The sequence below is a fragment of the Protopterus annectens genome, chromosome 4.part0 (assembly GCF_019279795.1).
Source record: "Protopterus annectens isolate FY-2018-M chromosome 4.part0, PAN1.0, whole genome shotgun sequence".
NCBI classification, from domain to species: Eukaryota; Metazoa; Chordata; order Ceratodontiformes; family Protopteridae; genus Protopterus; species Protopterus annectens.
This window is the reverse complement of record NC_056733.1, coordinates 19,621,723-19,644,883: the sequence shown is the minus strand read 5'-3', so window position 1 is coordinate 19,644,883 and position 23,161 is coordinate 19,621,723. Positions and strand designations below refer to the sequence as shown.

General features: G+C 43.4%; 1 protein-coding gene across 1 annotated transcript in view; it reads right to left on the bottom strand.

The window, feature by feature from the left end:
• Nucleotides 1-23,161, bottom strand: part of ENGASE (endo-beta-N-acetylglucosaminidase) — a gene marked incomplete in the record, with an annotated part of 426,929 nt that overhangs the window by 210,982 nt on the left and 192,786 nt on the right. The window contains 1 exon segment of the mRNA XM_044068061.1: nt 1,017-1,165. Within this exon segment, the coding sequence (XP_043923996.1) occupies nt 1,017-1,165 (149 nt within the window).

Below are 23,161 nucleotides of genomic sequence, written 5' to 3'. Positions count from 1 at the left end.
TGGGTCACAGGTGACCACTATAGGGACGCCATGAATAGCCCCCACCATCCATAGTGTAGGAAACAGAAGTACAGGCCTTTCTTCCACATCTCTAAAATAGACAGACAGACAGACAGACACACAAACACAAACACACACACACACACACACACACACACACACACACTGACAGTAATTTAGAGTCACCAGTCCACCTTCCTCTTTGTGACATGAGAGGAAACTGGAGTATCTGAAGAAAACACAGGGAGGTACCTCAGCCAAGAAAGTACAGTTGTGTAAACTGCACTTACTGTAATGGCAGATTTGAATTTCTCACTGCTGCAGTAGCCTTTGGGTATATTTGTTGCATCCTGCTGAGGACAGAACAGCCAGCCAGCTTCACAAAACTCTTGCTTCCTCTCACATGCACACTGTGACTGCTGATTGGCTAGCCCCTTGCAGAAAATCAGCAGTCAGAGTGTAGACAATTTCAAGACTTACTGGACCACACAGAGAGAAGGTCATAAGCATCTTGAATCTCTAAAAGATATAAACAGTAGCAGATAACTTTATATCAGAACTAACTATATCCAAAACTAGGAGAGGTAGAGGGTGGGTGCAGCTACTGCATGCATGTGTGTAGTATAGAAGAACAACTGCAAGATGGCTGGTGATGTTGTGAATATTGGCTCGAGATGACTGTCACTGATGAAGTGACACCCCAACTCCATGTGCAAAAAAAAAATGATAAATAGCAGTTGAGGGTAGGCGGATGAATAGATGTATGGATGGAATGGTACTCAAAGCTTCTTAAATGCCAGTACGTCATAAGCTTGACCACTGAACCTATTTGAACATTATAAGCATGCTTTTCATATCCTTCAGCCCAAAAGTAAGGTAATTGTTCATTAAAGACAGACACACAATGATGCATCATAAAATGATGCATCCCGGAGAGGTACTAAAATACAACACTGCATATAATAGGAGCCCCTGCAGGTCTCTCATTTCAGTTTTCTTGTCACCCCACAACTCACCTGTTCTGGTTATTGAGCTCATTTTGCCATTTTAGTTTTCCATCTTCAAGCACACTGTCATACCAGATAACAAGACTACCTGGTACACTGCTGTGCATTTTGTCTGTTAGATAACGTAGAAATATGGGCGTGTTTTTAACTGCATCAGGCTGGAATGGGAGAAGAGTATAGTATAAAATTACAAAGTCAGTACGAGTATTTATCAATAACTACTAAATGTTATAAATTAATAGCAAAAATACAACAAAGAAACTTAAACAGTGGATTACTATTCACAGTAAAAATTATGGATACATAGCAAAATGAATAACTAGTAACATTTAAAATATATTGCTAACAATACTAATAAATTGCAATAGCACCACAGAATGGCAAGTGAAAAGTTCTTGAAATACAGCTAGTGAACACAGGTTAGCATTGTAGACACCAGCAATTAGCAATGGCATAGATCTATTTTGGTAGCAATAAATATTGGCAACTTGTAGACTAATAACTTGCAACAGAATGCAGAGATACAAATGTACATAAGTAAATCAGTATGCTGTGAGTAACTAGCATGTTGCAAGTAATTCACAGCAGTAACTAAAAATGGTATGGATTATTAACATCAATAACCACTAATAACATGGAATGGACAGTTGCCAGAAATAATACATTTCCCAAAGAAAAGTAGAGAGCTCAGTGGCCTTCTTAAAAGTATAGTTAGTGCCAAGATAAGACAGTGGAGAAAGAAAGGATCAGAGAAACTGGGGAATGGGAGAGGGGGGTCCAGACATTAAACAGTGACAGCACGCTGAGGAACTACACAGTGGGATCACAGATTTTATAGTAAAGACTGCCTTCAGACTACATGCAATAAACAAGAAAGGTCTCAGAGCAGGCCTGGAAAATATGTTAAATGTCTAAAGTTGATTTAAATTAAACTGAAAGGAGAACAATCTTCATTAAGGGACACAAGAAAGCTTGTGATGAAGTAAAGTGAACAAGGAGGGAGGGGATTGTGGTGAATGAAGTATGTGGTGTTATATCATAAGCCCAAATGAAAGTAGGAGTAATAATTATGGAATACACTTCCTCTGAGAATCCCTTGATTTGCATCACGTCCTCTTGTCCATTCAACAGGAATCAGAGACCATGTAGGCACAGCATAAACAATGAGTTGGGAAATGGTAACACCAGGCTTTAGTATAAATAAAAGGGGCTGGCAGTGTATATTCAACACACTGTGCAATGTACTTTAAAGGGGACAGATGATAATGGCGAGGGGAAGGCAGGATGAGATGCAGCTATCAAGGTCTGAGGAGAGAAGCAGGCAATTTCTCGGGAATGTTCAAGGGTGCAAGCCATCAGTTAATAGTCATAGAAATCCCTGTGGCTATGATGCAACTAAAGTTTAATAATGTCTCCTATATATCTTATATATATATATATATATATATATATATATATATATATATATATATATATACCTCCAAGGGTTTGCAGGAATGTTACACAATATGGGGACTAGGGAATTTGTGTTCATTAATACAACAGATCCCTGGAAAACATATACAGCAAGAAATATTGGGTCATTTGGAAAAAAGAAACAACTAAGGAAGTGCAAAAATGTAAAAAACAAAATCGAGATTTTAGAAAGGTATACAAAATATGGACATGGGAAAGAAAGCAAGAGTGATCTGGCATGGTGCGATATTTAACAAAAAAGCAGCTCCAAAGATATTCGAAGATAAATACAGGCAAAGGTACTCACACATGGAAAATTTCACAATACAGAAAAAGATCACAAAGAGGGGGGATGTAGACAATCAGATGAGCTAAGTAAAAGTTTAACAAACAGAAGCTGAAGTCATAGAATACCTGAGAGGTGAAGGATTTAGCGTAGAAAGTCTAACACAGGTTATGTCACAGCATGAGGAAACAATGACTCCCAAAGTAAGGAGAAATGGGTGGAGTGGGAGACATCTGAAGTAAAAATACGGACATGGGAACAATACAATATAAAAAAGCAGCACCAAAGATATTTGAAGAGGCATATAGGCAAAGGCATCCTGATGTGAAAAATTTCACAATCCAAATAATCAAAAACAGGGAAGTAGAAAAGAGGAGTAACGGAGAAGTTAAAGAAATAGAAACTGAAGCTACGGACTACCTGCGAACTGAAGGCTTTAGCATTGAAAATCCAGCTCTGGTAAAGTCACTACATGATGCAACAATAGTCACTAAATAAGAAGAAACGTGAATGGGAGGTATCTGATCACTTGCCACATGAACATACTCTGGAGCCTTTAGCAGGAATCAAGTATAAAAGGTTCATTTGGAGTTGCACAGCAAGAGAAGTAGCGGGAAACAGAGGCAACTCAGAGACGGTCAATGCTGTGGAGTTACAACACAGTGAGTACCGCTATGAAAGAGCAAATGATAAATAAAAATCAGTGTATGACAAGACTATATACTCATTCTATAGGAGATATGTGCCTCCTCAAAACCAATTATATGTATAGATTTGCAGTAGTCAAACTGCATACATATCTGCGACCTCAGCAGATCCAAACATAGTGAAAGTTTTAAACGATTTAACAGAACAAGTCTAAGATGACTTCCCGGCTTAGTTTAGTAAAAGCATATCGTTGTCAAACAGGAATGGAAATGAAATCAGAAGTATATAAAAATCAGGCAGCAAGTGAATGTGCCAAAAACAAAAGAAAGAATATAAGACAAACTATCAGATGAGATGGCAAGAAATGTGGGAAAGGCATAAATATAAGTGCAAGTACAGAAAATTCCTGGAACAATCTCATGTTGACCGGGATCTGACATAGGAATAGTTAAGGAGAGGTGCATTTAAACAAAAAGATGAAAGGTTAATACTGGCGGCCCAGGATAGTGGACTACATACACGTTGGTTTGCAAAGTTCATTGAACATGTGGGAGAAACAGACAAATGCAGGTTCTGTAAAACAGAACTAGAAACAGTTGCACATCTTGCTTTTGGGTGTGTTACACTAATGGTAGATGGTCTATATACTGAAAGGCATAATAATGTGGCAAGAATATTGCATTGGGATGGTGCAAACATTACAATACTGAAGTAGCTGAGAAGCACTGGTAACATGAGCCACAAAGCATTATGGAAAATGATGATGTTTATATCACATGGGATCACCCATTACCAACAGTTCAAAAATTAGATGCGAGAAAAAGTACAGTTTTGTACCTACCATAAATGTAGATGTCCGATAGATATGCAACTGCAGTCATAACATATGGGTTGTCCTGCCTCAGTCAGCCCTCGGTCGGCCGAATTCCAAAGTCTGGGTCCGGCGTCGGCTGGTGTCGCCTCCTCTCCGACGTCACAACGGATGGAGTATAAAGGCATCGGCCGATGCCATCTTCTTCAGTGTTTCTTGCCCCAGATGTCAGGTGCCCTCTTAGGAAGGCTAAATTTGGTAAATGGATAAAAATAATCCCAAACATGCACAACAGTAATAAACAGATACACCATAGGAGATACCCCCAGCTGAAGGGAAAAGGGGTAGGGACCCAAAAAGAAGGATACAGAGGGGTAGGAGGGTGGGAAAATCAGACTGCAGTTGCATATCTATCGGACATCTACATTTATGGTAGGTACAAAACTGTACTATGTCCTTCAAGAATGCAACTGCAGTCATAACATATGGGTTGAATACCATAGCCAAGCTGGGGGTGGATGGAACTATGATAAGGATGGTGTAGCTAAAATCCCCTGCAGGACTGCCGAAGCAAAGCCTGCTCGGGATCTGGAGTATAAGGGTAGGTGGTAGTGCTTGGTAAATGTATGCACGGAGCTCCATGTAGCAGCCTCTAAAATGTCCTTTGTTGCCACTCCTCTTAGGAAAGCTGTGGAAGTGGCTATAGCTCTGGTGGAGTGTGGCCTAATATTGGCTGGCACACCTTTTCCATGAAAAGAATAGCAAAATCTGATGCAATGTCCAATCATTTTGAAATTGTTTGTTTGGAGATTGCTTTTCCTTGTACTCCAGCAGCAGAGGCTACAAACAGCTGGTCAGACTTTCTGGTGGCCTTAGTCCTGTCCAAGTAGTAGCGTAGTTGTCTGTGTATGTCCAAAGTATGCAGTAGTTTTTCCCCCCTATTTTGAGGATTGGGGAAGAATGTAGGTAGATGAATAGCTTGATTTAGAGACACCCTGGAAATAACTTTTGGCATGAATGTAGGATTGGTTCTTAGAGAGACTCTGTCTTATGAAAAATGAGGAAGGGGGCACTGCCATGAGTGCCTGTATCTCCGAAACTCTTCTTGCATACGTGACTGCCAATAAGAAGGCCGTCTTCCATGAAAGAAATTGCATTTCTGAGGTTGCTGCTGGCTCAAATTGAGGAAGAGTTAGTTTCTCCAACACGTAGTTGAGGTCCCATGCAAGTACTGGCTGTTTTCTGGGAGGTTTGATATTCTTTATCCCTCCTAGAAACTGTATTAGCAGAGGATGCGAAAACACTGGAGAGTCACAGTTGTATTCTGCTGAGATTGCTGAGGCATGAATCTTTATTGAGGAGTATAAAAGTCCAGTATGAAATAGTTCTGCCAAGTATTCTAATATCTGATGTATACTCAGTAATGCTGTGTCCTGACCCCTTTTGGCATTCCAGATGCTGAATCTCTTCCACTTGGCTGAATAGGTTTTTCTGGTGGAAGGTCTGCGTGCTTCCAGCAAGATCTCTTGAACAGATTTTGAAAAAGAGTTAGGTGTTGAAGTCATGGTAGCCTCCAGGCTGTCAGATGCAATGTTTTCAGGTCTTGATGTACAGTCCTGTAATTGTGTTGCGTTAGGAGCAGGGGCCATAGGGTAAGAGGCCATGGTTTGGTCCGAGTTATGGTCAATAGCAATGGGTACCAGTGTTGCCTTGGCCAGTCTGGAGCTATCAAGATGCCTGTTGGTTGTTCTGCTTTGATTTTCAGTATCACCTTGGTCAGCAGAGACAGGGGAGGGAATGCATAAATTTTTAGAGAATTCCAGCTGAAGGAGAGAGCATCCGTTTTCCAAGCTAGAGGGTGGTGAGTCCTTGTGCAGAACTTTTCCAGGTGATGATTTAAGTGGGAAGCAAAAAGATCTACGTCCGGTCTTCCCCATGTCCTTGTCAGTTGAGAGAAAATGTGAGGGTGCAGCATCCATTCGTGTGGATCCATGAAATTTCTGCTCAGATTGTCCGCCAGTACATTGTCCTTGCCTGGTACAAACTGGGATTGTAAGTGTATCTTCAGGCTCAGGGATTTTTCCCAGAGAAGCATTGTTAGTCTACAGAGGGGATAAGAGTGAGTGCCTCCCTGCTTGTTTATGTACCACATGACAGTGGTGTTGTCTGTCCTTATTAGCAAATGTCCTTGTTTTAATGATTTTTCGAAAGTCTCGATGGCATGTATCACTGCCAACATCTCCTTTTGGTTTATGTGCAGATGTCTTTCCTTTGGCGTCCATAGACCTTGAATGCATCTGCCCTCCATGTGCGTCCCCCATCCATGGTCTGAGGCATCTGTTGTAATCATTTGGCCTGCTTGAGGTCTGTTGAAAGACATGCCTTTGTTTAGTTGACTGGCTTGAGCCCACCATAGGAATTCCTTCTGCAGACATGGAATAAGTGGGATTATGTCCTCTAGGCTGTTGTGTTGAGACCATAAGTTTTTTAAATACCATTGCAGCTTTCTCATATGAAGTCTTGCCAAAGGTATCAGAAGGATGCAAGATGCCATGAAACCCAGGGCCTGCAGGATTTTCCTTGCAGTCAGCTGGGGAAGCTTTGCTAGGCATTTGAAGTACTCTGGTAAATACTGCTGTTTTTCCTCTGTGAGGTGGGCCGTTTGGGTTTCCGTGTCCAGTTTGGCTCCTAGGAATGTAATCTGTTGGGATGGTAGTAATTTTGACTTCTGAATGTTGACTGTGTATCCCAAGGCCTGCAGTAGATGCATGACATAGTCTAAATTCCCTTTTAAGGTTTGTTTGTTGTCTGCTTGTATGAGGCAGTCGTCCAAGTAGGGGTATATTTGAATCCCCTGCTGTCTGCAGTGTGCCACTACTGATGCCAGGCATTTCGTGAACACTCTGGGCGCAGCAGATAAGCCAAACGGCAATGCTGAGAATTGATAATGCTCTGTCCCTGCAAGAAATCTGAGGTATCTTCTGCAGCTTTGTCTGATTGGGACATGCAGGTATGCCTCCTTGAGGTCCAGAGTGACCAGCCAAGACCCCTTGCCCAGCATGGGAAGAAGTTGCTGCAACGTCAGCATTTTGAATTTTGGCACAATGAGGAAAGTGTTTAGATTTGACAAGTCCAGTATGGGTCTCCATTTGTTTTCTTTTCTTGGAACAAGGAACAGTCTTGAATAAAATCCCTGGCCTTGCTCCTGAGGAGGAACCCTTTCTATTGCTTTTATACTTAATAGCTTGGAAACTTGAGTGAGTGCCTCTCCCCTTTGATGATGTGGCAGGTTTGGCATGCCTTGTCTTATTGGTAATGTGTGGAAGTGGAATCTGTAACGTTTGTCTATCAAATCCAGAATCCAATTGTCTTTGGTTAAGATATGCCAGTTTTGTGAGAATAAGGCTAATTTTCCGCCCAAAGGTGCTTCTGTTTGAACCTTTGTAGGCGGTACGAAAGTGAAGTCATTGTGATTGTCCTTGTGGTGCAGCTGAACTGTCTGCGCCACTTCTTTGATTTGGAGGTTGCCAGTGGCGGCCCCTGTAAGATCCTCGGTGTTGCCCTCTACCCCGGGCACGTCTTCTTTTTCCCCTTTGAAACTTGTCAGAGCCGGGGAAGGACCAATTCTGTGAGGGCCAGTTTCTGCTGAATCTGGGTGGCTGAACCTGAAGGAAATCCTTGACTGTCTGTACTGACTTTGCTTTTTCCTCTATGGATTTCAATACATCTTGTGCAGTAGCACCAAAAAGCTTTTGTTTTTCCAAAGGTGCATCTAGTAACTTTACTTTAACATGGTCAGGCAAAGACTGATCCTTCAACCAAGCATGTCTACGTATCACAGCCCGAGTCATAGCTGCCCTACATGAAGCTTCCAGTGCATCATAACCACACTGCAGAAAATGGTTATTAACCTGCTGAGTGTTATGTATATGATCCTGCAGTGCCTTTTTATCAATAGGCTCAGGAGAGGCTAACTTTTTCTGTAAATCATCCAGGAGAAAATCTTGGTACTGAAACATGTGGAAAAGGCAGTTAAGAGACCTCATGGCTAGGGTAGTAGAGGTATATACTTTTTACCCCATCTCTCCAGGGACCTTGCTTCTCTGTCAGCTGGCAGTGGGTTTTTGGCAGAGGAGGAAGCCACTCCCTTGGGGCCCTGTGAAATAGTTTCTAGATCCACAGAGTGGGCCTTAAAAAGGTGCTTGTGAGTGTCAGTGACCCTATAATATCTGTCCGGCTTGACAGGAGCAGGAGGAAGAAAATCAGGGTTGGCACTGGAGTCAGAGAAAACATCATCCAAAACATCCATAACTGGAGGGATAGCCAAAGGTCTGTGCTGGGGAAGCTTGAGGAAAGTACGAAGCCTTTTCCTGGAGTCAGAGAATTCCTGACCCTGCCATTGAAAATGTTCCCTCATGGAATGCAGGACTTCCCCAAATGAGAAATCCTCTGGAGGGGAGGCAGAGGGAATTGATTCCTCAGCATCAGAGTCCTCGTAGGCCTGGAAGGGCTCTTCTTGAGTATCAGAATGCTCAGAATCCCCAGAGGCTTCATCCGAGGAGAGGTCGTCCGACTGCTCAGTTCTAGGCCTTTTTTCTGCAGGTGGCTGAGAACCCCTGTCCGGATGAGGCTGAGACACCCTGATAAGGGAAATTAGATCTGCAGCCAGAGACATGATCTGCTTATCAGAAGAAGGGGCCTGGGCAGGTTTTGGATGGGCCTTGGCCTGACTGGTGGCCTTAGCACGTGCAAAGGCCTTGATGGACATGGATACAGGAGGCCTAGCAGCCCCACGTGCAGGCGTTACCTTGTCCACAGGAATGGTGTCGGGTAGATCCAGAACTTCGGTTTCCGGAGGAAAATCAACAACCGGCACCGGAGAGATCTCCGAGACCGAAGGTCGTGTTAACGCTGTGTCGTCGGCCTGGAGCGGTAGATTTACCACTTCCGAAGGGCAGAAGCGCTAGCAGAGGGTTTAGGAGTAACATCGGTAGTGGACGCGGGCCGAGGATGTCGGTCCCGGTCCTTGCGTTTTTTAGCAGATTGGGTTGTCGGTTGATCCGACGGCATGATATACGCGAAAGATTCACCGAAGAAGTCCTCGGTGAATTCTGCCCGGCGCCTCAGAGTGCGCTTATTAAAGCAGGCACAGGCCGAGACTTCGTGGTCTGGGCCCAGGCAAGGAAGGCAGAGAGAATGGAAGTCCTTATGAGGTATTTGTTTACCACAAGACAAACAATTATTAACTTTCTCAATTTGTTCTGACATCGGCTGAGGTAAGAATAAATGTTCCCCAACGGGGTACTTAGCTTTTAGATGACTTCGGTACTGAAAACACAGGAGCTGACCGACCGGCACTTGCGAACTGCTTCTGCTTCGGGCACCGCGCGGCAAGAAAGACTGAAGAAGATGGTGTCGGCCAATGCCTTTATACTCCAGCCGTTGCGACGTCGGAGAGGAGGTGACACCAGCTGATGCCGGACCCAGACTTTGGAATTCGGCCGACCGAGGGCTGCCTGAGGCAGGACAACCCATATGTTATGACTGCAGTTGCATTCTTGAAGGACATCTAGTATGATGTCATTGTGTGCCAGAGATGAGAAAATAAGACTCTTCACAAGAGCTGTTTATTTACTTTTCAAAGTCTGACAGAGTAGAATTCTTATAACAGCTTCAAGATCATCGTTTCCACTATACAGTGTATTGCTAAAGCCATATCTGGAGTATTGTGTCCAGCTCAGGTGGTTATATGGAAAATGGAAGGATGGCTGCTGAAAAGCATGCAAGAGACTTTTCAAATCATGACAGGAATAGTGGGTCTAGGTATTAAGAAAGGCTCCAATAGGTTGGCACATATAAAAAAGAAAACAGAAGGGAAGGAGAATACAGTCTGAGCACACTGCACTGTAAGAAGCTAAGGTGAAGGGTGGAACTGAAAAGAAAATACATGAAAGCGGATATGACTTGCAGCTAGAAAGAGACAATTCAAGACTAACTATCCAAAATAGCTTTGTCACAAAACATGGCAGGGAAATGGAACATGCTGTCAGAGGCAATGACAGACAAGGAAATAGAACAGCTATAAAGAAGTTAGCAGTAACACTTGGAAAAAGCACACACATATACTTTGTTACACTGCCATCTTTCCACAAGCATTTGTAAACACACAAGCTAAATGTATAACATTACTGTCGGTAATGCCCACTGGTAACAATCATATTTTATAATGCTAAAACAAGCACTAGTAATCTTGTAAAACATGACTAGTGTTAATAGAACTGATAAATGAAGAAAACACGTGTACCACCACACTGAAGACCATGTAAAACTGCTTAATTAAACTGTTTTACATGGTCTTCGGTGTGGTGGTCCACGTATTTTCTTATTTATCATTTTTATACTACACTATTGTGGACCTCTAATCCTTTTTGGCCTCCTTTTTATCACTCATCATTGTTATTAGAACTACTAACTGCTAGCATTAGCTATAAAGAACTCTGATAAGTAGTAACAGATAAAAAGCAAAAGTGGCACAAAATAGCTGTATGAGAGGTCAGTAACTGGATGAGTGATACTGTAACTGGATGACTAATATGAAAGTTAACAAGCAGCAATACAAACAACTTGCACTGCTGAGGGCTTTTAAGTGCACATAATACATTTAGCACATTTTACATTGCACCATTAATCACGGCAACCCTTTCAATCACCTCACAAGTCCACTACATTTATATTTTAAGAAGGTACTCCCTGGTTAAGCTTGCACACTCCTCTGAAGAGTTCTGTAATAAAGTGTGCCCAGGTAAGGATAGCCCAATCCATGTGTCCACATCATGGAACTTGATTTTTCCTTCCAAACATTTGTTCTCACTGGCTATGGAAATTGGCTAAAGCTACTCCTCCATACCTTCCAAAATGAAATGTTCTGTAGGCCAAATTTTGTATGCACCTTTAATATGTCAGTCATGTTTCCTTCCATCTTGTCCTTCCTTCCTTTCATAGTTAATATCATCCAATCTGTATATACCTATCATATGCCTTTTCCAAAATTTCTACAACCCTCTTTACATTAGTGTAGTCTTGTGAAAGTGCGCTCATCCCACCACTCACTGTAGTGCGCCTTACCAGCCTAGGCTTGGAAAACTGAACACATTATTGCATATACAACATAAGATGTACTATGTCATAATCCCTTCTGGTTCGAATGATTCAGCTGTTCTAGCAGTACTTCCATCCAGTCTGTTACAGCATTCTGAGAAATGCACAGTTATAATCACCATCTCCTGACATACCAAACCAAATTTTCTTTCTGTAAAGCTACATTCATTTAGACAAGAATTTGATTGAAATAAATGGTTTGACCAGATGGCTTAGTAGTTAAGGTCTTCGCCTCCCATGCACAAGGTACAAGGTTCGATCCGGACCTCTGACCCATGCCTGTTTGGAGTTTGCATGTTCTCCCTGTGTCTCCGTGGGATTTCTCCCATGTCCAAAAAAAACATGCTGAGTGTTTCCATCTCACACTCACCAATGAATGGAGGTGTGGGCAGCAACACAAATGGTGCCCTATAGGGGGAAGAGTTGTACAGACCAACCTATTTGGGCATCTACTGTGGTGCGCAGTATCCTCAAGATAGGAGAACACGGATCACAGACTGTGTGCCGTGGCAGGGCTAGCCACTCGACGGTGTAAAATATGGGTCTAGGGATTCAGTTATGTTGACTAATGTCGCCAAAAATGGTGGTAAGTGGGCAGAGGCCCCAGCCTACTTTGACCCACGCCAGGGACCCGTGATAATGGTGGGAGGGGTATATGTGCCCCTATTTGCCAGTGTGTGCCCACCATAAAGCCCAGAAATCCTGTGTCAATAAGCTACTGGCTGGCCAGTGTCTAGTTGCCCAGCCTGGGCTACCTGGGATAGCTCTGTTGAGTGAAAGCTAGACATAAAACCAACCAACCTGCCAAACATGAACTGAGAATTGCTACGCTTAATGTAGGTTCGCTTACAGGATGCAGCTTGGAAGTGAATGACATGATGATACGGAGGAGGCTGGACATCCTATGTATCCAGGAGATGAGATGGAAGGGCAGTGCAGCAAAGCCACTTGGCTTGGGATCCAGAGTCTACTACTCAGGTAGAGGGCAGGCTAGAAATAGTGTAGGAATTGTGGTGAGAAAGGCTTCAGAAGGCAGCAAGGGATATCATCAGAATTAATGACAGACTCATGGCAGTCAGACTCCAGTGTAATGCTACAGCAGTATTCATAATCTCATTCTATGCCCTACAGCAGGGTTGTGATGGTGAGGAAAATATTTCATTCAGACAGCAGTTGCAGGACCTACTAGATAAAGCAGGACAACATGAATTGGTGTTGACAATGGGTGACTTGAATGCACATATTGGGACAGACAGAACAGGATTATGAGGACTGCCTGGGTCTACATGGGTGGGGCAACAGAAATAAAGGAGAAGCCATTCTAGACTTCTGTCTGGCAAATGGCTTGATAGTAGCCAACACATGGTTCAGAAAGAGAGACAGTCACAAGAGCACATACAAGAGTAGTCAACATGCAACTCGGGTAGACTTCCTAATAGTAAGGAAAAGGCACTGGGGCAGAATCCATGATTGCAAAGTCATCCCCAGCGAAACAGTCGGCCCACAGCATAAACCACTAGTTGCCACAATCAGCTGCAAGCAGTGGTCAGAGAAGGCTCTAAGGTCAACAGAGACAGATTGAAGACCTAGAAGTTGACTGGAGAGAAAGTACAACAGTTCAAGGAATTACTCAGGGCTCTAACACCCCAAGAAGAGGAGAAATAGGTGGAGTTGAAGAAGAATGGCAGCTCCTAAAAACAGCATGTGTTAGGACTACAGAAACGATATGTTGCCAAGCCAGGTATGGAAATAAGGCACATAAGGAAAAGCTGGTGGTGGAATGCAGAAGTTCAGAAAGTCATCAAAAGAAGGAGTGCAGGAAGACGTGGGAGACAGAAAAGACTGACCAGGCTAGGAAGGACTACTGGTTGGCTAAGAAAGAAGTTGCAATAGCAAAAGAAAAGAATAGGGCATCAGAGGCACTGTACCAACTTCTGGAAATTGAATAAGTAAGGGGCACAAAGAAACTATATCAGGTTGCAAGGCAAAGACAGAAAGATAAAGAAAACAGTCAGGCACCCTTCATAAGGGATGCCAGCGACAACCTGCTTACCAGTCCAGAGGATATCAAAGGCAGATGGGAGAAGTATTTCCAGCAGCTTTTGAATGAAGAAAACCCCACAGAAGCTGTACTGCTCCAGAAACAGCCTATGATGAGAGAAGAATATGAGCCCACCCTAGAAGAAGCAAGAACAGCACTAAGGAATATGAAGTCAGGGAAAGCAGCAGGCTCAGATGAGGTCACAGAAAATATGATAAAGATGTTGGGTGAGATAGGGGAGAAATGGCTCCTGAGGGTACTAATAGCAGAGTGGAGAGAAAGGCGTATCCCAGATGACTGGAGAATAAGCATACTCATGCCAGTGTACAAGAACAAAGGGGACATCCACAACTGTGGGCAGTACAGAGGCATCAAACTCCTATCACACTGCATGAAAGTTCTGGAGAGGGTGATTGATAAAGTACAGTTTTGTACCTACCATAAATGTAGATGTCCGATAGGTATGCATCTGCAGTCATAACAAATGGGTTGTCCTGCCTCAGGCAGCCCTTCGGTCGGCCGGATTCCAAAGTCTGGGTCTGGCCTCAGCTGATGTCGCACTTCACCCGACGTCATAGCTGCTGGGGTATAAAGGCATCAGCCGACGCCATTTTCCTCAGTGCTTCTTGCCCCAGATGCCAGGTGCCCTCTAGGAAGGCTAAATTTGGATAAATGCAGATAATTCCAAACAGTAGAAAGCAAAATATATATACATATATACATACAAACAAATACACCATAATAGATTCCCCAGCTAGCTAAAAGGGGTAAGTACCCTAGGAATACCATAGAGGGAAGGAGGGTGGGTAATCCTGACTGCAGATGCATACCTATCGGACATCTACATTTATGGTAGGTACAAAACTGTACTATGTCCTTCAAGGATGCATCTGCAGTCATAACAAATGGGTAGAATACCATAGCCAAACTGGGGGAGGAGGCACTAAGATAATGATGGTGTAGTTAAGATCCCTTGTAAAACAGCAGTTGCAAAACCTGCTCGGGATCTGGAGTATAAAGGAAGATTATGCTTGGCAAATGTATGCACGGAGCTCCAAGTAGCAGCTTCTAAAATGTCTTTGGTAGCCACTCCTCGTAGGAAAGCTGTAGTGGTGGCTGTAGCTCTTGTGGAGTGAGGCCTGATATTTTCAGGAGTTGTCTTTCCATGAAATGAGTAGCAGAATCAAATGCAATTTCCTATCCATTTTGAGATTGTCTGTTTTGAAATTGCTTTTCCTTGCACTCCTGTTGCATATGCTACCAGAAGCTGGTCAGTTTTTCTGCTGGCCTTGGTTCTGTCCAGATAGTAGTGCAGTTGTCTGTGTACATCCAAGGTGTGTAGTAGTTTTTCCCCCCTGTTCTGTGGGTTGGGGAAGAATGTAGGTAAATGTATGGCTTGGTTCAAGGATACCCTGGATACCACCTTTGGCATAAAAGTAGGATTGGTTCTCAGAGACACTCTATCCTGATTTAAGATAAGGAAAGGCTGCACTGCCATTAATGCCTGTAACTCAGAAACCCTTCTTGCTGAAGTGATTGCTAGCAGGAAGGCAGTTTTCCAAGATAAGAACTGTAAGTCTGCTGTTGCTGCTGGTTCAAAAGGGGGAAGTGTTAATTTTTCTAGCACAAATTGAGATCCCATGCAGGCAAAGGTGGTTTCCTTGGAGGCTTTACATTTTTGATCCCTCTCAAAAATTGTCTGAGGAGAGGATGAGAGAAGACAGGAGGATCCATGTTGTACTCTGCTGAAATTGCTGATGCATGTATCTTAATGGAAGAATAGGACAGGCCATTGTGGAACAGTTCTGCTAAGTATTCCAGGATGTGTGCTAGGTTTGCTAGTGTGACATTTTCTCCTTTTCTGCACTCCAAATGAGGAATCTTTTCCATTTGGCTGAATATGTTTTCCTTGTGGAGGGTCTGCGAGCCTCCAGGATAATGTCCTTAACCCTCTGAGATAAATCAAGTTGGTTTTGTTTTATGCAATTTTCCAAGCAGTTAGCTGCAGTGTTTTTAAGTTTGGATGCAGGGTCTTGTAATTGTTCTGTTAGAAGTAAAGGACATAGAGGTAGATGCCATGAATGCGTCCGAGACATGCTTCTCAGTAGCAGGTACCAATGTTGCCTTGGCCAGTCTGGAGCTATCAGAATTACCTTTGGCTGTTCCTCTCTGATCTTCAGTAGAACTTTGTACATCAAAGGAAGAGGTGGAAAGGCATATACTGTCAGGTCCTTCCAGCTGAAAGAAGGGAGTCCACCCTCCAGGCAAGTGGGTGGTATACTCTTGAGCAGAATTTCTTCAGTTGGTGGTTGTGTGGGGAGGCAAACAGGTCTATCTCTGGCATTCCCCATTTCTTTGTTATGGTTTTGAAAATATCTGGATGCAGCATCCATTCGTGAGCATCCGTGGTAGTTCTGCTTAAGCTGTCTGCTAGTGAATTCTCTTTTCCTGGTACAAATCTGGCCTGCAGTTGGATGTTGAGATTCAGGGCCAAGTTCCACAGGTCCATTGCCATCCGGCATAGAGGGTATGAATGTGTGCCTCCCTGTTTGTTGATGTACCACATGACTGTGGTATTGTCCGTCCTTATCAGCAGGTGTCCTTGCTGGATGAATGGTCTGAATGCCTCGATTGCATGTTTCACTGCCAGCATCTCCTTTAGATTTATGTGTAGATTCAGCTGGTCTTGTGGCCATAGGCCTTGGATACACTTGTCTTCCATGTGTGCCCCCCAGCCTAGGTCTGAGGCGTCCGTGGTGATGGTCTGCCTTGGATGTGGTTTGTGGAAAGGCAATCCTCTGTTTATCTGACAGGCCTGAGCCCACCACAGGAATTCTTTTTTCAGACATGGAATGATTGGTATCTGGGCTTCTAGACTGTGTCTGTGTTGAGACCATACATTCCTTAGGTACCATTGTAACTTTCTCATATGCAGCCTGGCATGTGGGATCAATATTATGCAGGATGCCATGTAACCCAGGGCCTGCAGGACTTTCCTTGCAGTAAGCTGAGTTTGTCTTGTTAATGCCATGAAATAGACTGGTAGTTGCTTTTGTTTTTCCTCTGTGAGAAAAGCCGTCTGAGTTATTGTGTCCAGCTCTGTGCCCAAAAATGTTATCCTTTGGGATGGCACTAGTCTTGATTTTTGTATGTTGACTGTGTATCCCAAGGCTTGCAGCAGTTGTATGACATTGGCCAAATCCTTTATTAATTTTGTCTTGTTGTCCGCTTGTATTAGGCAGTCGTCCAGGTATGGGTAGATTTGAATTCCCTGTAGCCTGCAATGAGCAATTACTGATGCCAGGCATTTCGTGAATACTCTGGGCGCAGTAGATAAGCCAAAGGGCAATGCTGAGAATTGATAATGCTCTGATCCTGCAAGAAATCTGAGGTGTCTTCTGCAATCTGGTCGTATAGGGACGTGCAGGTATGCCTCCTTGAGATCTAGAGTCACCAGCCAAGACTCCTTGCCCAACATGGGAAGAAGTTGCTGTAGGGTCAGCATTTTGAGGTATGTGTTCAGTGCGGACAAATCGAGAATAGGCCTCCATTGATTTTCTTTTCTTGGTACAAGGAATAGTCTGGAGTAAAATCCTTGGCCTTGTTCCATAGATGGTACCTTTTCTATTGCTCTCATCCTTAGTAAACTGATGATTTGTTTTAGAGCCTCTGATTTCTGGCTTGGTGGAAGGTTTCGCATTCCTCTCTTTTTTGGTAGTGTGTGGAAGTGAAACCTGTAGCCCTTGTCTATTGTTTGTAAAGTCCATTTGTCTCCTGTAATACAATGCCAACTTCTTGAGAATAAGGCTAGCTTTCCGCCCAAGGGTGCTTCCAGTTGTTCCCTGGTAGGCGGAATCAGAGCCAAGTCATTGTGTCTGTCCTGTAGAAGTGGTTGCAGTTGCAGCTGTGGCGGCACTTCTTTGGTTGGCAGGTTGCCACTGACGACCCCTGTAGGCACCCCTAGATTGACCTCTGCCTCTTGGGCATCTATTTCTGCCTCTCTGTGCTCTGGATGTGTCTGGAAAGGACCAATTCTTTGAAGGCCAATTTCTGCTAAACCTCGGAGGTTGGACCTGCAAAAAATCCTTGACTGTTTGGACAGATTTTGCTTTTTCTTCCACTTTCTTTAGAACCTCCTGTGCAGGGGAGCCAAACAAACTTTGTTTCTCCATAAGGGCATCCAGGAGTTTTGACTTAACATGGTCTGATAAGGATTGTTCTTTTAACCAGGCATGCCTTCGAATCATTGCTCCAGTCATAGCTGATCTAAATGAAGCCTCCAGTGCATCATAGCCACATTTTAAGAAATGATTACTGACCTGCTGATAATTGTGTACCAAATCCTGAAGGGACTTACGGTCTAAAGGTTCAGGAGAGGCCAGCTTTTTATTCAGCTGATCTAACAAAAATTCCTGGTACTGTATCATGTGAAATGGACAGTTTAAAGCCCTGGCAGAAAGAGTAGCAAATGTATAAACCTTTTTACCCCATCTCTCTAATGCTCTAGATTCTCTTTCAGATGGTAGTGGGTTTTTGGCAGAGGCAGCTGCAATACCTTTAGGGCCCTGAGAAATGGTTTCTGGGTCTGCAGCATGAGCTTTATACAAGTAGTAGTGAGAATCCGGGACCCTGTAGTATCTGTCAGGCTTTGCAGGGGCCGGGGGAAGAGAATCAGGGGCAGTACTGGCATCATTGTATGCATCATCAACAACTGATAGTACAGGTGGAATGGCTAAAGGCCTATGCTGTGGTAAGTGTAAAAAAGTCCTTGGCCTTTTCCTAGAATCAGAAAAATCCTGACCCTGCCATTGGAAGTGTTCCCTCATTGAGTGTAGGGTTTCCCCAAAAGAAAATTCTTCTGGAGGTGAGGCAGAAGGAATGGAGTCTTCTGCATCAGAATCCTCATAAGGTGAGTACGGGCCTTCCTGATGGTCCGATACATCTGAACCATCCGAGGAGTAGTCAGAGGACAGAGGTTCAGGGGGTTCAGTCCTAGGCCTCTTTTCAGGAGGGGGTTGAGAGGCCCTGTCTGGGTGAGGATGGGTTCCCCTGATCAGAAAAATAAGGTTCTCAGCAAGGCTGAGAATCTGGGAACTTGAGGTAGGCCTGTGAGAGGGAGCTTTTGAAGGTAAGGCCTTGGAAAGTTTGGCTGCTTTAGCCCTGGAAAAGGCCTTGATAGACATAGAAGCAGGGGGTCTAGCTGCCCCACGTGCAGGAGTAGAGATGTCCAACGGAATAGTGTCAGACAACTCTTGCGTGCCTGCTACTTCAGCAGGAATTTCTGTAGCCGATTCAGCCATGGCCTGTGTGGCCTCGGTTATCGGAGGCATGCTTTCGGCCGAAGGGAGAACCGAGGTCTCGGTTTCAGCCGAAACCGAGACACTCGCGGTAGGCCTAACCGTGGTTTCAGCCGAAACCGCGGGCCGCGAGTGTCGGTCCTTTTCCTTGCGTTTTTTAGCTAAATGTGTAGTCGGAGTGTCCGACGGCATTTTATATGCAAAAGTGGAGCCAAAAAACTTTTCTGCAAACTCCAACCGACGTCTAAGAGTCCGTCGGTTGAAGGAAGCACAGGCTAAACAAGCTGATACGTCGTGGTCTGGGCCTAAGCAAGGAAGGCAGTAAGAGTGGAAATCCTTATGAGGTATTTGTTTCCCACAAGTTAAACAATTATTTACTTTGTCTGACATCAGCTGAGGCAAGAAAGAGTCCCCAACGGGGTACTTAGCTTTTTAGAAGTCTTCGGTATGCTGAAATCTCTGGATCTGACCGACCGGCGCTTGCGAACAGATTCTGCTTCGGGCACCGCGCGGCAAGAAAGACTGAGGAAAATGGTGTCGGCTGATGCCTTTATACCCCAGCAGCTATGACGTCGGGTGAAGTGCGACATCAGCCGAGGCCAGACCCAGACTTTGGAATCCGGCCGACCGAAGGGCTGCCTGAGGCAGGACAACCCATTTGTTATGACTGCAGATGCATCCTTGAAGGACATCAGATACACAGAGTAGTAGAATGTAAGATGGGAGATGAGCAGTTTGGATTCAGATCAGGATGCAGCACAAATGACCTGATGTTTGCATTGAGACAGATACTTGAGAGAAGAAGCTAGAGATGAGAAGAGAGTCCAAATCGGCATTCCTAGACTTGGAAAAAGCATATGACAAGGTCCCAAGAAAGCTAATCTGGGCAGTACTGCGGTGGTTTGAAGTCCCAGAAACATTGGTAGAATTAGTACAGGCTATGTACAATGACCCAATGACTCAAGTATGAACAGTATTCGGCCTCACAGAGGGGTTCCCAGTGGGTGTGCATGTACATCAGGGTTCAGCTGTGAGCCCACTACTGTTCATACTGGTGATGGACTACATTAGCAAACAGGTTGGAGGGGACAGATCAACAAAGCTGCTGTATGCAGACGATGTGGCAGTACAGGCAGACTCTGGGATAGAACTTCAGCAAAGGATAGGAGAATGGAATGCAAATCTGAAGGCACATGGGATGAAACTAAGCACAGATAAGACAGTGGTAATGCCAGCAAATTGGGGAAATCAGAAGGAGATGATAATAGAGATAGAAGGAAAGATAGTGGAACTGGTAAACAGCTTCAAGTATCTGGGAGGAGTAGCTGAGTACAAGGATAGTCTGAATGAAGAGGTCAAAGCTAGAATCAGAGGGGCTGCAGCTAACTGACATAGAGTATTAGGTGTAGTCTATGACAGAAGAATGCCAAACAAGCTGAAAAGTAAGGTGTACAAGACAGTGGTGCGACCAGTACTACTGTATGGTACAGAAACCTAAGCAGTAAAGGCAGAACATTTGATGAAACTAGAGGTGAAGGAAATGAAGTGCCTGAGAAAGGTGATAGGATGTACACTGTGGGACAGATGAAGAAATCAGGACATAAGAGCAGAAGCCAAAGTAGTTCCAATTCATAAAAGATCAAAGAGAACAGATTACGGTGGTTTGGGCACATGTGTAGAAAAGCAGAACACAATCTAGTGAGGAAGATTTGGGACAGACAGGAAGAAGGTAAGAGGAAGGGAGGACATCCAGCAAAGAGGTGGATGGATTGTGCGAAAGAAGATGTGTGACAGTCAGGAATGAGTGTTGAAGAAGGCAGGAGTGTGGCACTGAATCGAGAGAGTTGGTGACAGTTAACACGATACCCCGACCCCATGTAGAAAAATTCGAAAAAGGGGGCTGATGATGATGAAATAGTTTGACAGCAACACTTCCATTCAGACTATCTTGAACATAGCTGGAAATGTCATCTTAAAAAGTAGGTGTCCTCTTCTTAGCTCAGTCTTTCCCACCTATTGTCCTAGGATCAACTCAGGATCTTGCGCCATATTCTCTGGTAAAGATCACATTACATTTAAAAACACCTTTATCTCCTCACCTTAGTGCCATATATCTTTTCATGTTAAGTAGAATCTTAAAGGGACTGATGCTGACCCACTGCATACACATCTTCAATGATTTTCTGACAGCAAGTTTATTGCGGTTAAACATAAAGACCACAATCTTGTTCTGGATGTGAATTTTAGTCTAAATAGTGCAAGGAATTGGCTTGAACAATACCCAGCCCTAGTGTTACTGATATCAAATCTATTTGGTCTTTAAAGTATTTGGCAGTTTGAGTAACCCTTCAAACATTCCTCCTGTATTCATTTTCTGCCTCATCACCATACTGCACTGATATCTTGGGGTTGCTACTATGTCCAGTACTTACTGGTCCTAGAAAGATATGTTGCCATGGAGAAAAGTTCATTCTTGCACATGACTGTCCGCAATGCAGCTACCAATATAACCTCTAATGGCACAGAACTTTATGGATTACAGAAGACCTTCAATATGAGTGGTTACATCTGTTCTACAGGCACCACACAGAACTCAGTACTACACCTACTCTTAAAAAAGCAAAATGTCTGCCTCTTACAGATAACAAAATACCTAAACACTGTGGCCCAAAGGCAAATACTTTTGCAGGGAAACATCTGCCTATCTCTTTGGGCTGTTCTCTAAATGAAAACTGACTCAGACTTGCAAATACAATGTATACATTTATCTGTATATACAAGCACAGGTTTGGCACAAGCAGAACCTTAAATGGTAGTCAGATAGGAGTCTCATGGCTCTTAATTGCCCCTGATTATGTAGAATGTCCCTGAAATGTAAAACAAATTATACGAAAAGACAACTGTGTACACAGTGTATTCTAAATACGTCAGCACTAAAATGAAAAAAAGAAGAACAATTAAAACGGAAAATAAATATTTTAACATTTTATTTTCTGGTTCTGGCATGCTTCTTTTTCTTTTGATTTGTAAAAGAAATTTACTTTGAACAGATGTCAGATTAACTTAGAGGTTGTCTAAATCATCACTACCAAATAAGACCTCCCATTTCCCTTAGGTGCATGTAATAATCAAGAAATATAATTCTTACAAGACTGCCCTCTTGTTCTCCTCCTTCTCATTTTTTCAAATTTATTTTACAGGTAGGCGAGTTAGACCACTTTCATGTTCAGATAGTAATAGTATTAAACTTAGCTCAAAAATAAAGAACAAATCCTAATGCAAACACAATAATCACAGTCAGATATGCACCTGCGGTGGTGGTGCTGAGGTAGCGTTGTCGCCTCACAGTAAGACGCTGTCCGGTTCGATTCTCAGCTAGAGCGTCTCCTCCGTGGACACATACGTGAATGGGCGTACCTTCGTTGAGGGTTGTGCATCAGGGCTGGTAACTCGGCACGTAAAAATCAACTACCAATCATTAGCGGACCGGAGTTCCGCTGTGGCGACCCCTAACCAGGAAAAGCCGAAAGACACAAACAAACAAATTGGCAGAAGTACTTTTCCACTAACAAGTTGCTGTTGGGCCATCTTGGTTAACTTTGCTGTAAATCTTTCACATTCCTCTTTTTCTCATTTCAGTCTTTTGCTAATTATGAACTTATAATAACCACTAAAACAAAATAATTACAACTCTTTCTTTAACTACGTTAGGAAGTTCAGTGTTTGGAGTTACTCCACAATAATACTGCCAACTCTGACACAAAGGAAGCAGTTAATATCCTAGCTGACAAATTTAGTAAAAAATGTTACTTCTCCCACATATATTGTGATTCAACAGTCACAAATACCCCTTTAATTACTATAGAGCAAGTCCTGTCCACTATCGCAAAAGCTAAGAATACCTCATCCATACACCGAAATAACATACCAGGTTGCCTAATATGGCCTGTCTGAAAATGTATTTAACTTTTTTAACCCAAGCCTCTACACTTGTTACACTCCAGAAGCTTGGAAAATAACCATTGTAATACATCTGCACAGGAGTGGCCCAATGATAGACCCTGGTAACTACAAACCCATTACTCTCACTAGCCTCAAATTTAAAGCTATGCAACATATCTCACACCTCAATAATCTGCACATTAAAAATATGTTTAATCCTGGCCCTCATCAATTTGGCTTTGTCAAAATATTTATACAGTAAATACATCATATCTGGATCTGTCCAAGACTTCTGACACTATTCCCCCATGCAGGCATTATTGGCAAATTTGTAAATCTGAAGTTAATCTTTATGTTATGTGGGGGACAGCTAAATGCTTGCCTAACAGAACACATGCAGTTTGAGTCACAGATGCCACTTTGGATAGCAAAATGGTTCACAGGTATTAGTCTTAGACTCTCTCCTGTTTAGCAACAATTTCTCAGAGCTTCAAGTCAAAATATCTTTTTTTTAAT